This window comes from Haliaeetus leucocephalus, unplaced genomic scaffold (assembly GCF_000737465.1).
Source record: "Haliaeetus leucocephalus isolate CR32 unplaced genomic scaffold, Haliaeetus_leucocephalus-4.0 Scaffold587, whole genome shotgun sequence".
In the NCBI taxonomy this organism is placed as follows: Eukaryota; Metazoa; Chordata; class Aves; order Accipitriformes; family Accipitridae; genus Haliaeetus; species Haliaeetus leucocephalus.
The window spans coordinates 5,813,356-5,828,602 of NW_010973023.1; the positions used below are offsets into that span (position 1 = coordinate 5,813,356).

Here is a 15,247-nt window from a genome sequence, read left to right on the forward strand (position 1 = left end):
TATTTGCATGAGCTTCACAGTTGGTGGGCTACAGTCTTTTGCTGCAAAATGCCACACCTTCATACTGTTACCTTAGTGATGGGCTTGTACTTCCAAATCTAGCAACTGCAGTTCCCAATATAGCCTGCTGAAGGCTTGTCCATATGATGTTGCCTTGTCTCCTGGCTTTCCTACGTGTTTTAACAACCACCCTGAAGTGTCTGAATGTTCGTAGAGGAAAACCGAAGGGGAGGAAGAAGGAAAAGAAGATGGGAGAAGGCTGCTGCGTGTTTAGTGCAGATCTGTGCCTACCTGCATATGTCCTGAATGAAGAGCTGGGGGGGGTGGGACTAGCTTATAAAAGCCAGTACATTTAAATTTCTCCCTGCAAAAACGGAGGCTTGGATGGCATTATTTTGCTGGTCTGATAAGTTCATGTATATTACAGCTCTTCGTTTCATTATATAGACAAGGGCTTTCCAAGTAGCTCTTAAGTCCCAGTGTAGGCGTATATATGTATTTAATATGTTGCATCAAAATGATCCAAGTGCTGCACTGCTAAATGGTGTGCTGGTGCTTGATGAATGATTCTGCTGGGGGGTAGTGTACGTACATGACATTTATCAACATCTGTTACTGGAGAAACTTAACAGAGGGAGAGCAGATCACATTAAGAGGCTTGGAATGAAGAAAACGGGAACAATTTAGAATTTCATTTGTGAAATCCCTTTTACAGTTAAGGAGGGTTTGTGCTAAAAGTCGCATTATCCTTTTGCAGGTCTCCTGCTTCCTGGGGGAATTTAACTATAGAGATGAGACAAGGAGGTGTTCTCTAGAAGCATTCAGTCATGGAATTATATTAAATAATCAGACCGCCAAAAAGCTTTTTAGCGTCATGCTAAATTATAATTAGAGGTGATTAAGAAGCTTAAATATGTCACAGGCTGAAGAAAAAGTAATGCTAAAAGTAGGAATGACAGCCCAGACAAATTCCTGATTTAAAAATTCATGCGAGAATGGATGTCAGTTGGCCAGTCAAAAATTTGTATTAAAATATGAGAAAGACACACAGCTACTGGTGATGCTCGTCTTTTAGAATGCAGAGCTTTCTGTAACGGGGATCATAGGCAATTAGCATTGCAAAAGCATGGGGAATTAAATATGGCAGAACATTTAAGAGATTGTTTCAAATGACCAAAGAAAACAATTATATGAAATGTGTGTAAAAGTGTTTTTCTTTTTCTAGAGACTTAATACCTATAGTTGCTGCTCTGGAGTATAATCAGTGGTTTACAAAGCTGTCCTCCAAGGATCTGAAATTAGTAAGTAATAAATTGAAACAGTATACCTGCTCCTACCAGGCTGTGCTGTGTTTTAGAGGATGCTATTACATTTTTCAAGGTGAACTTTTTCAGGCAAGTACAACTGGGCAATGTATTGAAAAATTTTTTTCCTTTAATCCTATCAGGAAAATCATATCAGGATAGTTAATTCATGCCATAGAAACAATACTGAAAGTCAGGCCTTGTCAAAATTTCAGGTGAATAAAGTTTGAAAACTTTGTTGGGCAATAACAGTAGTGCATAACACTATTTCATTAGGTGTTGCTAGCTCCCCCAAACAATATTGGGTGACTAAATAGGAAACTAACTTTAAGCAGCCAGAGATCTCAGTTGCTTTTTGGAGGTGGAAAGAAACTACCAGGATTCTGATTTTTTCCTCGCATATAAGGCAGGTTTTCCTCATAATTTTCATTGCAATTTGCTGATTTTTTTTTTTCTCCCACTTGTCTCAAGCTAACCCTGTGTAATAATAAGTATGTAGCGATGTGTGACATTGATTTTCTTTCTGAACAGCAAAAAGGGGGCAAATCTAAACAAGTTGGACTACTGAAGAAAGGGCCAAGAAAATCAGTAATTAGGTGACATTTTAAATATATCAAAATATACTACTTCTAAACTTGGAAGTTTATAGTCAGAGGTAGAGTTAGTGGTTTGATAAATTGCTTTCACGCTTGCATCAAGAAGGTTTTGTCCTTAACAGTGAAGGTTGAGTCTCATCTTGTTTAAATTGATGCAGTTTTATTGATCTGAAAATGCTCTCATTGCATTCCTAAGCTACAATTTTCCATGAAAATTCTGTAGAAACTACCTTATGTCATTCTTGACAGAAGAGTAGGCAAAAAACTTTTCTTTCTTGCTGGGACATCTTACTTGAACTTATGCATGGAATGAAACTGGGGGTGTTTTTAATCCTGTTGTAGTTTGCTGTTAAAATCAGTGTTGTTAAAAGGTACAATGCAATTAATCAGTTTCTGCTTCAATGAAATGAGATAGTTTGCTTAGTTAGAAGACTGGCCAGTGTAGTTTGCTTAGAACAAGAACTGGCCATATTATCTTATCTGAGATATTTTTGCATGTAAGCTTTTTTTCATTCTTAGCAACTTTTCTGTGGAAAACAAATAAACTTTGTCAATCTTGAAAATGCATCAATTCCTTAAAAAAAACCACCCCAAACTTTATCTTTCACACATTCCATTTTCAGTCAAAATGGAAGATGTAAATTGTTGGACAGTAAATCCGTGCCATAGGAACGCTGCTGAGGGTCAGTATGAGGTCAGACATATCCGGAGGCCATTGAATGCATTGAGCTTCATGAGTCCAGCTCTGACATTGTGCTTGATAGACAGTATCCATAGTGTCTTTATAGTACATGTATGAAACTTTCCATTTGCAGTCATGCTGCTGTAGAAGCATTGTGATAATATTCTGAATTATTAAAAAATGGAGGGCAAAGATAGAATTGGGAAGATGGCTGAGTTGACAGTCTTCAGAAAAAATTGTCACCTTTACTGTGTAAAGGATTAATAAGATTTTATGTGTGTGGTAGAGCAGGTTTTTTTTTATTAGGAAATTGAATTAGTTTAAAAGTAAAACAAATGAACAAACAAACAAAAAAACCTAGAAAATGTCAGACTCTCATTAGAGACACCGATATCCCAGGTATGAATGTCACGTTGCTTTTAAGGGCAGATAACAGAATAGTTTCAGCACTTCATGATCACAACTGAAATTCAGCTTTGGACATCACATGAACGTTGGTTAGTGTGTGCTGTGGAAATAAAAGGCAAATCCAGAAACGAAATAAAAGATTATAATAAAGGTGATGAGGTACAGAGTTTACTGTATGGCTTTTGAATCATTAAGGTTTTATCTCTCTATTTGAATGAGCACAGCAAACAAACTCTTTTGTTATGTTTCGTTCATGGCACTTGCAAATGTTGTGTAGATTCTAGAATGCAACAACAGTGAGATCATGAGATGGGATTTACTTCTATGTAGGTTGGAAGAATTCATACTGAAATACACTGGCCCTTAAGCACTAGTCCTTAGCAGTCTTTGGAGGACCTGTAGCTAGAGTGCTTTTGCTCTTGAGGTTTTTTTTTGGGGGGGGTGGTGGTGTTGGTTGGTTGGTTTGGTTTGGTTTTTGTTTTCTTTTGTCTGCCTTATAACATCTTTCTTTGTGTTTGTCAGTCCTGGTCAGGCTTTATTCCCTTTGACGCTAGTTGCCACTTTCTTCTGAAGAATTAGAGTGCATATGAACAAGAGTTGTTTAAAAATAAGTGAGCGTTTTTTCTGAATCATGGGGTTTAGGTTTTTTACTATCATTGTAAAAATTCTGTCCCCTATAATTAGGTGGCCTGATTTATAAATGACTTTGCTTTTACTCTGCCTCTTGCTTCACTGAGTCTTTTCCAGAAGTCCTCTGTTGCCACCTGGGTATTTCTGGTATTTTTACTATTTATGTATGACAAGATGATTGTGGCCTGGATCCCATTACGATGTACAACTTATAACTCAATAACCGTCTGTTCTATGTTTGTGTTTAACTCTGTTCTGTCTTTTCTGTGGCAGTCCACTGATGTCTGTGAGCAGATACTGCGGGTGGTGAGCAGGTCCAATCGATTGGAAGAACTGGTACTAGAGAATGCCGGGCTTAGAACGTAAGTAATTCCTTTGAAATGTCCCATTAGTTACTGCTTACTCCCAGTAAAAGGGATGGGATGTGTGTTAGCCAGAATAAGCATTAAAAAAGCTTGTGCTCAATGTCTGCCTTGTTCTGAAGAGCCTGTAGTCACAAGCTTTTGTCAGTTTTTCCTGAGGTTCCTTATGTCCAGGAAATCCCTTTAAACTGGTGTTTTTTAAGATTCGGCCTGGAGAGTTGGGTTAAGTGGAGCAAAATGGCTTGGTAAGAGCATAAACCCTAAATCAGCTCACACTGTTCCTCTCCAAATATGGTTGCCAATAGAAGTACAAACACCTTTTTATCATTTAAAAAACAGTGTTTGAAGTTTGTTAAAAAAGCATATTATTCCATCTTGCATAACAGATTATTGTTTCATTCCCAAGAGAGCTGTTTTTATCTTACTGTGGATTGCAGTCTGCTCAAATATAACAGGACTTCTACATTAGCAACTTTTTAAAGAAGCAAGAAAGTAGGTAATTAAGTTTAATGCCTTGCCATAGCCTTGAAAGAAAGGTACATAGAGGTAAGCCATGCAATTTAATCCTTGCATATGTTTTAAATACAGTAAGTTGTAGTTACTAGATATTCACTTTTTTTCCCTTCACAGGAAATAGAAGCAAAGTTCAAGTTACAAATTTGCCCAGCTGGAAGTATTTGTAGCTTCTTTTAGTGTTAGAGTAGCATCCAAGACGACATAGACAAGATAAACTCTAGCACTAATGAATTTTTATGTTAATAAAAAAAGCAGTGCAAAGGTTGGAGAAGAAAACCACTGTACTGAATTACAAATAAAGAAGGGAAGCAAGCACAGGGAAGATATTTGGTGTGCTTTACATTGTCTCCTTTTCCATTGTTTGGGTCTTTTTCACCTTTTTAAAATGGGTTTTGCTTTGAAATACCTTTAAGAAAATTGCCTAAATGACACAGGAAACTTGAGGTGGAGTTTGGAATTACATCCAAGCTTTCTGATCACTAGCGCACTGCCCTTAGTAACTGTCATTCAAACATAAGCACCTGATTTTTAATCTTGTTTTTCTTGCAGTATGTGCCATGAAATCCAGTGATAATCATTAATATTAAGAGATACATCGACTACTTCTGCACATTGCCTACCTTAACTTACCACAGTTGGATTAACTGGTTTCAGTTTTAACAGGACTTGACAGATAATCAACCTGTGACTTTGGTTTTCGTGTTTCCATCTACATGCACAGTGTTTGGCATTTTGCCTTGATGTGTATCTGCTCTGATCAGCATTGTCTGTCTGTTTTTGTCAAGGATGCATTTGTCAGTTTTGCCATTTATCATATCTGCTTGCTTGGAGGAAGTCCTGTTGTTACGGGGTATCCTCCTTCACATAGCTTACAGACCAGTCATTTTTAATGAGCAGTGACAGAATGGCAAACCAGGGTTAAGAAAGAGCTACCAAGAGCAATGCATTGAGAAGTAACCTGAGCAGCCGCAAGAGCATATTTCTTCTTGCAGCAGAGTCAGTTTAAGATGATTCAATTCTTTTCTACCTCCAGCCACTCATTTTTGTGATTTGGTTTGGGCCACGGCCCCATAAATGCTTGTCATCCTCCCCGCTGATGAGGCAGCAGACTATTGTACAGTAGCAGTTGTAAGGACCCAGGACTAGGAAAGTGAGGACTTGCTGTTGGGGAAAACAGGGTGCCAAGTGAAACCCCCTGTGTGATAAGATCTGTGCCAGTTTAGATGCTCTTGAAAATTTTATCCCCATTGCTATTTCTTTAGCAGATGTAAAGGGTGCAGTCTAGATTGCGTTGGATGGCTTTAATGCATATAGCAAACGCTAACGTTTTGGTAAGTGTGTTAACTGAGGTAGGTGATAGCCAGATTTCAGGGAAAGGAGAATCGTTCAGAATGACCTGAACAAATGAGCTTGGAAAGAGAGTTACATCCCTGAGGTGTTTTAGAGGGATGGGACAATATGTGATAACCAGAATATTAATTTCCATGAAACTGCAAGACAGATCCTTCAGTCTGCAAAGGCCTGTTTGCAGGAGCTGGTGAAAATGATCTATTTGTTGTGCTTATGTACTCTCTGAAAGTGGGCAGCCAGAATGTCCCTACTGCCTTCCACACCATCCTCTGCAGCCCTGCTCCAAAGGGAGTGGCTAGCTACGACAGAGGGGGAATATCAGAGGTGCCGGCTGCTGGTACCCAAAGGGCCTTTAACAGTGACGTTGCATTTCATCTTCCCCTGCTGGATGGGCTCTGAATGTCCTGAGACCTAACAGTGTTAGTTCCTCCCACGCATGTCCTCTTTTTTTTCTGTTACAGGGATGTTGTCTAGACAGATCTTGAGGAATTGTTTTGTTTGTCTGAGATTTCCGGATATGCGGTGTTATTACCCTTGGTGAAATATACTTAATCTCCTATATGCATAGTTAAACTGAGTCTTTTTTGGGCTTTACCTCCAAGCCTGAATGTCCTCAGTTCAGGCAAGCATGGCTGTGCAATGCATACAGAGCGGGTTTGATGCTTTATAGAAAGTGTCAGGCTTACATTGCATGCTCTGTTTATGAAGTGTGCAGCCAAAAAAAGTAATAAATTTTAGGACTTGAAACAAAGAGCGGACAAAGGAGGGTAAGGGATGTTGCCCAGGTGCCTCCGTTTATGGTAGAGGCTGCACGGGGAGTGGAGAAGTTGTATTAGTTTTTGCAAAACGAGCCTTGAAGTCCCATGCGCCCTATATAGGTAATCCAATGCTTTCTAGTGGCCGTTGATTTACTGTGTCATTGCTAAGTAATTCACGCCCCCAACTTGTCCAAAAAGTTCTGGTAATTCTGCCTATATCAGTGGCAAAAGCTGGAGCAGAAACAAGCCTGGAGGTGTAGGCAGAATACTGTAATGACAAGAATCTGTTAGGGATAAAGGAAGAGGAGGAAACTCCCCATGAAGAAAGGGGTGTTTGTTTGTTTTTTTTAACTCAAAATCTCATTTTTTTTCTTGGCTGGACATAAGGAGCTTGATTCATTTGCCTAAGCAGAGGCATCTAGTGCCATTTGAAATGCTGAAGGGTATCCACAGAGTGTTGGCAAATGTAACTGAGGACTTAGAGAAGGTATGTAGTCTTCTGCAGCAGCAGCTGGTAGCAAAGCAGGATACCCTGAGGCCTGTCAGGTGGCAGAGATTCAAGCCCAGATTTTCTTTTTGTTGAGTGTTTGTATTCACATGCTGCTTTTATTTTGGGAAAAGAATACGCTCTTCCTAAAGGCAGCTGATTATCATGCATTTGCAGTGCTGGAACCTGTTCTAGCCCCAGGATTCTGTTTAAGGACATGGGGTTTCAAAGGGAAACTAAACTTCCCTGGCACATCTCTCTGCTCAAGTACACCTTGCAACAGCAGATAACCAAAAGCTGTTGAGGCTATTGCTGTCCAGTCTCCACTCTTTTCCAGATACTGGAAGAGGATGCTACCTCCACTGCAGTTCTCAGCACACAGACTGATCTACTAGTTTTGTGGTAGGCAGGATCTGTCCTGAGGAAAGAGGGCAGTGTTCATTACCGCTCTTCTAGCAGCGTAGCTGGTAGTTCTCCACCACGGGCCTGCAGGAGGTAAGATAATGTACTTCAAGGCAGAGAGAGAAGGAAGCTCAAGGCATATTTTTGATTTCTACCTCAGTATCTAACTTAGATGAAGTAAGAACATTGAAATTATAGTCTCAGTTTTAGGGCTAGTCCCTTAATACATGAAAGCTTCCCAGTAGGTACAAGGACAGGTTTGTCTTAGAGCTGATAACAGCCAACAGCCTTCTGACTTAATGCAAGGAACATGTCTCCACCAGAGTCTGACACTGTGGTCACGTAGGAAAACCCAAGGTAGCTTTGAACTTAGTGCTGTGGGTGGTGGTAGGTCCAGCTGCAGGGAAATGCTCTCAGATGGGGCAGTGTTGCCTTGCCTCTCAAGTGGATTTGGAACAGAGGTAGGGCACGCTACTACACCTACCTACTGTAGTTGGTTAAAACTAGCTCGAAGCTATCTGTGCTACCTGGCCTGGCTGTGGTGAGCGTTATAGAACTGATACACCGTTGTCTCTTTTGGGACATGTTGGTAGGACTGTGGTCAGCCAGTTATGTACTTTGATGCTTCTCACTGTAAAAAGAAGCAAGCAAAGACCAGTTCATCAGTGTGCTGCTGTTCTTTGCGAGAGCTACACCTGCTGTTTTACAAGGTCAGAAATACTTCTGGTTTGTTGACCATCTGAATATGCTGCAAAACCCGTCTGTTTGAGTGACTGTTGGTAGAGAGTTGCTGCAAGTGAGGGGTTGGCTTGTGAGTGAAGGAGGTAGTGGTACGCAGGTTGATGTAGGAGATGGAAGATGTGCTCGAGTTTTCAGTCATTCTGTGTAACTCCTATTTTATATCTTCAGATCTTTATCAAAAGCAGTTTGAGCTTTGATTGAGTGCCCTTCAGTCTCTTAGGTCACAGAATAAATAAATAATAAAATAACCCGCTTTGAAAGCAAATTAGCCAGATAAGCATTGTTTAGAACTGTGAAGAATCAGTTACTGCTTTGCAGTAGGGTAGGCCACTTCTGGCTAGTAATCCCTTGACGCTTCTAAGCTTCTGAATATGCTGTTGATAGAGGAGATAACAGGATTTTTTCTCCCTCTCTTTTCTTTTCTTGCAGAGATTTTGCACAGAAACTAGCCAGTGCCCTAGCCCATAATCCCAACTCAGGACTCCATACGATCAACCTTGCTAGCAATCCGCTTGAAGACAGAGGTACTGTAACATTTATATTCTTCTCTTTCTACAAATGTAATAGGAGGATTACTGCTGCTTTGTTCAGCTTTGCCTGAATAATAGGTTATTGTTCTGTGCGTAATGCTATTGTGAATATCTGTTGTTCACAAATGACTGAGAATTGCTATTCTCTTTTGATTTATACATATCCATTAGCTTGTTGAAAAATATTTAAATGTCTTCAACCAACCATAGATTTCGTTAGATTTCATTACATTTTTGTAGAGGTTTCCTTTAAAGGAAGGTGGAACGTAGTGACTATTTAGGACTAGAGAGTAAAGAAAGTGGTGTGCATTTTTAAAGGCAATGTAATCAGTTGAAAGATGAAGCATGAGGCAACTTTGTTGCTTGGATTATATTTTCCTGATGGTTTTATGTTTTTATTTCAGCCATAATTCCATATTTTCAGTATTGAAACTATTCCTTTTTTTAGCTTTGTGCTAGTCTGTTGTGTTGCCAGTACTTGGCGATGTTCAGTAATACTGGCATAACTGGCATCCTTATGGAGCAAAGTGCTGTTGACTCCACAAGATATAAAATCAAGCTGAACAGCTCAGCTTTTCTCAGACTAGGCACCTTAGGCACAATTTCAGTACGTATCAAGTCATTCCCCTCCCTTGTCTACTCTCTTTTCACCCAAGAGGCATTTATTTTTAAAATAAGGTTACATTCTTTCAGTCTGGAGTTGACCCTTAAGCGCTGCCCGTGTGAGATTTCCATTTGCTTCACTTAACGCATTCCAGGCACACAGTGTTCTGGGATCAGACTATCTTGTGCTCCTGTTGGGCCAGAAGAAAAATAAGAATTTTATACAGTGAACCTTTTCTTGTTTTGTTTGGTTTGTTTTGGGGAAATTTTTCAGTCTCTTTGCTGTCATGATTCAAAATGGAAAAACTGTTCATTTTGATTACAGCCTGACTGACTCGGAATGTTGTTAACACAGTTTTGTAGGTGTGTCTCCTTTCTTGCTGGTTCAGTGAGGGAAAAAAAGATGGGAAGGGTTTTTTCCTTTCCTCTTTTGTGTATCTTTTCTTTTTGACTAGAAACAATTATGAAGATATTTTTGTTTTTAACCTATTCAGAGTAGGTTTTTATTTAAAATTGTTCACATGAATGGCTTTAACTCTTCTGATTAACTCTTGCCTGCTCATTACCGATTGCCCTCCTTAAGAATCCATATGTGAAAGCCAATGTTTTGCTGAAGAACATTATTATTACAATGTGCCATAGGCCTAACTGCATTGTACAAAAATTTCTGTTGTAAGCTGGAAAAGAGGCTGCTACATTGTTGCTTCTGCTTTTGAAGAAGTGTATTTAGATTGTGTTATATGAAAGTTTTTTTTAAAAGGAACTCATTTTTATCTTGAAAGCAAAACAAATGACCAAACATTTGGTAGATATTCTACAGTGCAGGGAATTTATTTTTTCTTTTAAACATATTGGTGTGCATACTTTCTTTGCAACAACCTATAGATTCAGATTATTCTGCAGTATCCACGTGCAAGATACAAATGAAATGCAGAAACTACAACTTGGAGAAATTAGTACTTTTTTTTCATTATCTCAGTCTCTCCTATCACATATGCAATTAAGATTTGACCTTTTCATTAGAGAATTAGATAAGTTATATGAGTACTTAAGGAGAAATTGACTATAATTGCAATGTGCAAATACTGCATTTTTTCAGTTTAAGGAAGATTTACATGTCCTGTGATCTGATATTCACTGAGTGCAAGGTAGATTTGACTTTATTAAACTTAAGGGGCAGTATGCATTTCACAAGTAAAAGCTGGCATAAAGGCGATCCATGTAAACATATGGATTTCGGAAAATATCTCTTGAAAAATCAGCTGCAGGAACTGGAAGTTCAATCAGATTATTTTGCAATTATAAGGGAAATAACACAGTTGTGTGAATTATGGGGAAGAACATATTGCTGTGCCTTGTTTGAGCAAAAAACCACCCTAAGCTATTATATATTATTGGTACTCAATAAGTAAAGACATTATATTATTACATTAATGCAACTGTCTATTCCAATAACATGGGAAGTGTGTTTAGTTTAACTAAGGCATAGGACCTGGCTTCAGTTCAAATACAAAGTAGTGTTTATATGAAGTGATTTACACTGAGACCAGTCTCTTAATTTGTGATTGGCTTCCCTTTGTGGTACTGTCAATGTTTGTGAGACTAACACCTGGAGAGTTTATTATCAATCTTGGCTTTGCTTTAGCATGGCTAGATTTTAATGGGAGTTTTGCTTTTGGCTGTACTAGGATCAGAATTTAATCTCATGTATTGTTAAAAGTAATGCAAAACAAACATACCGAAGCCTAGAAATACTTAAATTCAGAACTGTGTGCCTGGATGCAGTTAATTCTGTCTGCCATTAGAGCTCTCATTTCTGTTAGGAGGTTAGCAAAAACGGGTGGCTTAAAGAGCATTCAGGGGCCTGAGTGACCAGAAGCACTTTTTCTTTTCTGCACCCGATTCCTGTATCTTATAACTGGGTGGATTCTTAACCTCCGGTGCTGGTAAGATGTTAAAATTGTTCAGCTTGGCTAGCGTGATAATTGGTCTGGAGGTTGTTAGCTAAATACAAAGATGGAGAGGTAAAATTATTTGCTGCACATCTTACTCAAAATGCTTCACAACAAAAATTACATTTGTCATATCTTTAATGATTCTGATTGTACTCCTTTTTCTCCTCTTCCACAAACATAACTCTAACTTGATTTTGAAAATATGTATTGTGACTAAACCAGCCTAACAAATGTGGACAGTCAGCTACAGAATATAAACTCTGAGGCCAGCTCAAGACAGATTGAGCCTTCTACTTCAGAGGAGCTAAAAAGATTTTTTTTTTTTTTAATAGTAGAGCTATGAAAGAAAATTCTATTAATAGGACTTGATTCATTCTTGCTGAAAGTTGGTGAAGACATTCAGTTACCATTGTGCTTTACAATACACAATGCCAAGGCACCATGGGTCTACTATTTTGGCAGTATAAATAAAATACAGTATGTTGTTTTGAGCTGCATGCACATTGTACCTATCACCAGGATACACAACATGCTTTGTACAGAGAGCATTAACCCCCCCCCCCCCCCAATATCTGGATTGTAGCTGCTCTTTTATTATCAATGATAGGTAAAACATGATAAAAGCAGAGTAAACATATGTATGTGACATACTAGCAGACTGTTTCATGTCTGCATATGTGGAGAATGGTATCAGCTTTTTCATTTACTGTGTTACGAATCAAGTAAAAGGCTTTACCCCCTTTCTCTTTGCCCTTTTCTCTCCGAGCGAGTTGCTGTAGAGGACTGTATTTCACACCTCAGGTTAAGCCTGGAGTTTCTGTGTTGATTTATTTCTCTAATAAATATTTTATGGATTGGTTCCATTGTTATTTAGGATGTGCCCTCTTAATCAAATTTCTATATTTTGCTTAAATGGAGGGGATTAAATTTATGGAGTGTGGAACTTTGATACACTGAGAAAGGGCTTTGATGAAAAGTGCCTTTTTTTTTTTTCTTTTTTTTTCTTTCTTTTGTTGTATTTGTACTGAAGTAGTCCAGTCTCTGTCATCATCTTAATAGGTTTTTACTGTTTGTGATTGCAAGCAGTTGTAGCATTTCCAAGCCTGTGTCCTGGCTGGTCACCTGCAGGCTACTGTGAGGGAATTAAGTGACCATTACGACTTGGTGGAGGTTTCAGGCTCTTGGGGTTTATCTCAGAAAAAAAGAGCAGTGTTAGCTAACGTGGGTGTCTCTCTTGCCTTGACAGCCCTTCGTTTTAAAAGAAAATAAAAATAGTTTGAAGTTTCATGTGAAGTACCATTATTGGGTTTTATTTTGTGGTTCATTTTTTTTATGGGTGTGTTTTTGGGGGGATTTTGGGTTTGGTTTTGTTGGTTTTGTTTTGGTTTTGGGTTTTTTTTGGCTGAAGCATAAAGCTTCCAGATTTCCAAAATGCTGACTGTTTGACATGTTTAATATCTTCCTTTGACTCCTCAAAGTATGTGTGTATTACATAGTTTTTAAACTAATTAAGGTGGCTCGCTGATTGTTAACAGCAAAATTCCCTATCTGTTCAGTGGTTAGCAAAGAAGGGATCTTGACTACTTCTGTCATTTCAGAGATTTATGGTCCTAAAAAGACAGGGTCATTTTGGGCCCACCCCCACAGTGAGTGCAGTTCTTCCTGTAGTTCCACCAGCGCAGTTTGCCCTGGTGTGATTGTTGGGAAAACCTGAGATCACTCAGTTAACCTGAAAACATCTGTTTTGTCTTTGCTCCCTCAACAGGCGTGTCATCTTTGAGCATCCAGTTCGCCAAACTTCCAAAGGGACTGAAACATTTAAATTTATCTAAAACCTCCTTGTCACCTAAAGGTATGTTTTATACGTATGCCTCTATTTCTGTTCTAAAGTTTCAGGCTTCCATCCTAGTAATACTTTTTGTTACCAGATTCTAAAGTAACTTACATGTGTATTCTCAACAGCGCAGCTGCTTTTTTGCAGTCCTAGGTTGCTGGACTGTGGGTGGGGTTCTGTGTCCCCTTCCTCACTTTGAAAAACTCTTACTTGCTTCTGTAAGTTTTGGCCTTGAACCTGTATTATAAAGAAAGATTGAATTTGGAATTGGCATAAATTATATGTTTCATATATGCTTTAAAAAGGTGTCTGAAGCAAAAATGTGTAGGGAATTTTCTAAATGTTTTGCACACAATTATTTTATGGAACCAAGTGTTGTGGCAATGGCTGTTAAGTGGTTCGCTCTGAGTAAAGACTTCTTTGTTTTATAATTTACAAATTTCCAGTTTGATATTGTAATTAGACGTGTTTGTATATTTTAAAAGCAATAACATTACTGAAACACAAGCCAGAAACTTTCAGGATATTTTGCATTACTGTTCTACAAATAATAGATGCAGTGACACCTCTTAAACACACTGCACAAACCCAGGGTCTCCTGTATAGAACATGAGTGTTAAAAGTATAAAAAATGCACTGACATTAGTGCAGCTTTTTTGCAGATGTTGATGACCTGGAAAAGATGAGCGAGTTACAGTCTATGAAGGACATTAGTTGATAACAGATAGGAGCTGTGCTCTTTTGTCCTTTTAATTATTGCTCTGTGAAGTGCAGATTCTGTGTTCTCCTAAGCTTTAAGGGTTGACCTGGGGGAACATGGTGGGGGGGAGAAGTGGTTTTTGTTGTTTTTTATGAGTGTCTGTAGCTCTTGTTATGCTTAAGTAAATAGTAAATCCTAAAATGAGTTTATTCAATCATGATTTTCATTAAAAAGACTTTATTAAACTCTGGGGTTGGTTTTTTCCAGTGCTAACTCCATATTTGGTGATGTGATTGATAAAGAATCTTGACTAACCTCACATGTACTCTTGAAATTAGATGTTCAGGAATTTGACAGAAATTCCTGCAGTTCTGGTATGTTCATTCATCCTGTGATCTGAATGATTTCAGCAAGCGCTTGTGATCGTTAAGAGAACACTCTAGCTATGCTTCTGTCTTTGTAAAGAATAAATGCCAACTTGATGAAGAAGTTCATCCACAAAACTCTTGTCAGTAAAAATGAATTCTGAGGTTATGAAAAGAATTCAGAAGGTTTTTAACACACTTTTTTAAGACAATCTTTAAGCAAAAGCTAAAAATATTTTCCAGCATGTCTAATACTGGCCTCATGTGAATCCTAGTCCAGACTACATTGCAATAACTATCTGTTCTCCAGAGAGTAACATGTCACCATGAATATTGTCCCATGGCAGCTCCTCAGAATTCCTTAAAAAAGTACATGCGATGCCTTAAAATGGGACCTGAAGAAACTCAGCTTCACCTCTTCAGTTGTCTGCAAAGCTGTCTGTCTTAGCCAGTTTTCCTTTAACTTAAGAAGACAGTACTGAATTGGTTTTAACTTGGGAGGCTATTTTTGAACTTGTAATGTGGGCAAAGTGTAAAGGAGACCTTGGATCTTGGATTCAGTAGACTCCAAGGTGCATGGATTTCCTCCCCCCCCCCCCCCCCCTCATTCCTTCTTTTTATTTTTTTTATTTTGAGCTTTTCAGTTTCAGAAATTCTGTACAGTCCCTCACTGGTTTTGACCTTATTTAATAAGCGCTTTCTATTCAAGATAAGTTTCTAAGATTGAGAAGTAAAGTTCAGGTAGTAACTTCCCAGCTGATCTTTCTTCAAATATTGTATCTCAAAGTTCCTGAGAGCTATTAACACTCCGAGCCTCCTGAGAGTGGTAAAAGAGCATGAAAGATTGTCTGCAAATGAAAGTGAGATTACTGTTAGAGTATAGCATGAGGTGGGTGAAGTTCAAACAGAAATTTATTGATTTGAAGATTCTGGTTAAATGGAAAATTCTAGTATACTCATTCAAGGCTAGGGCTTGCTTTTCCAAGCCCAAGCCAAAGGCTAATTAAAAAATCCCTCATTCACA

General features: G+C 38.5%; 1 protein-coding gene across 1 annotated transcript in view; it reads left to right on the forward strand.

Moving 5' to 3' along the window:
* The window catches only part of LRRC16A (leucine rich repeat containing 16A), a 211,431-nt gene that overhangs the window by 108,920 nt on the left and 87,264 nt on the right, over positions 1-15,247 (forward strand). The window contains exons 9-12 of the mRNA XM_010578007.1: positions 1,226-1,301; positions 3,894-3,982; positions 8,666-8,760; positions 13,090-13,176. Of these exons, the coding sequence (XP_010576309.1) occupies positions 1,226-1,301; positions 3,894-3,982; positions 8,666-8,760; positions 13,090-13,176 (347 nt within the window). The remainder of the gene's footprint in view (positions 1-1,225; positions 1,302-3,893; positions 3,983-8,665; positions 8,761-13,089; positions 13,177-15,247) is intronic.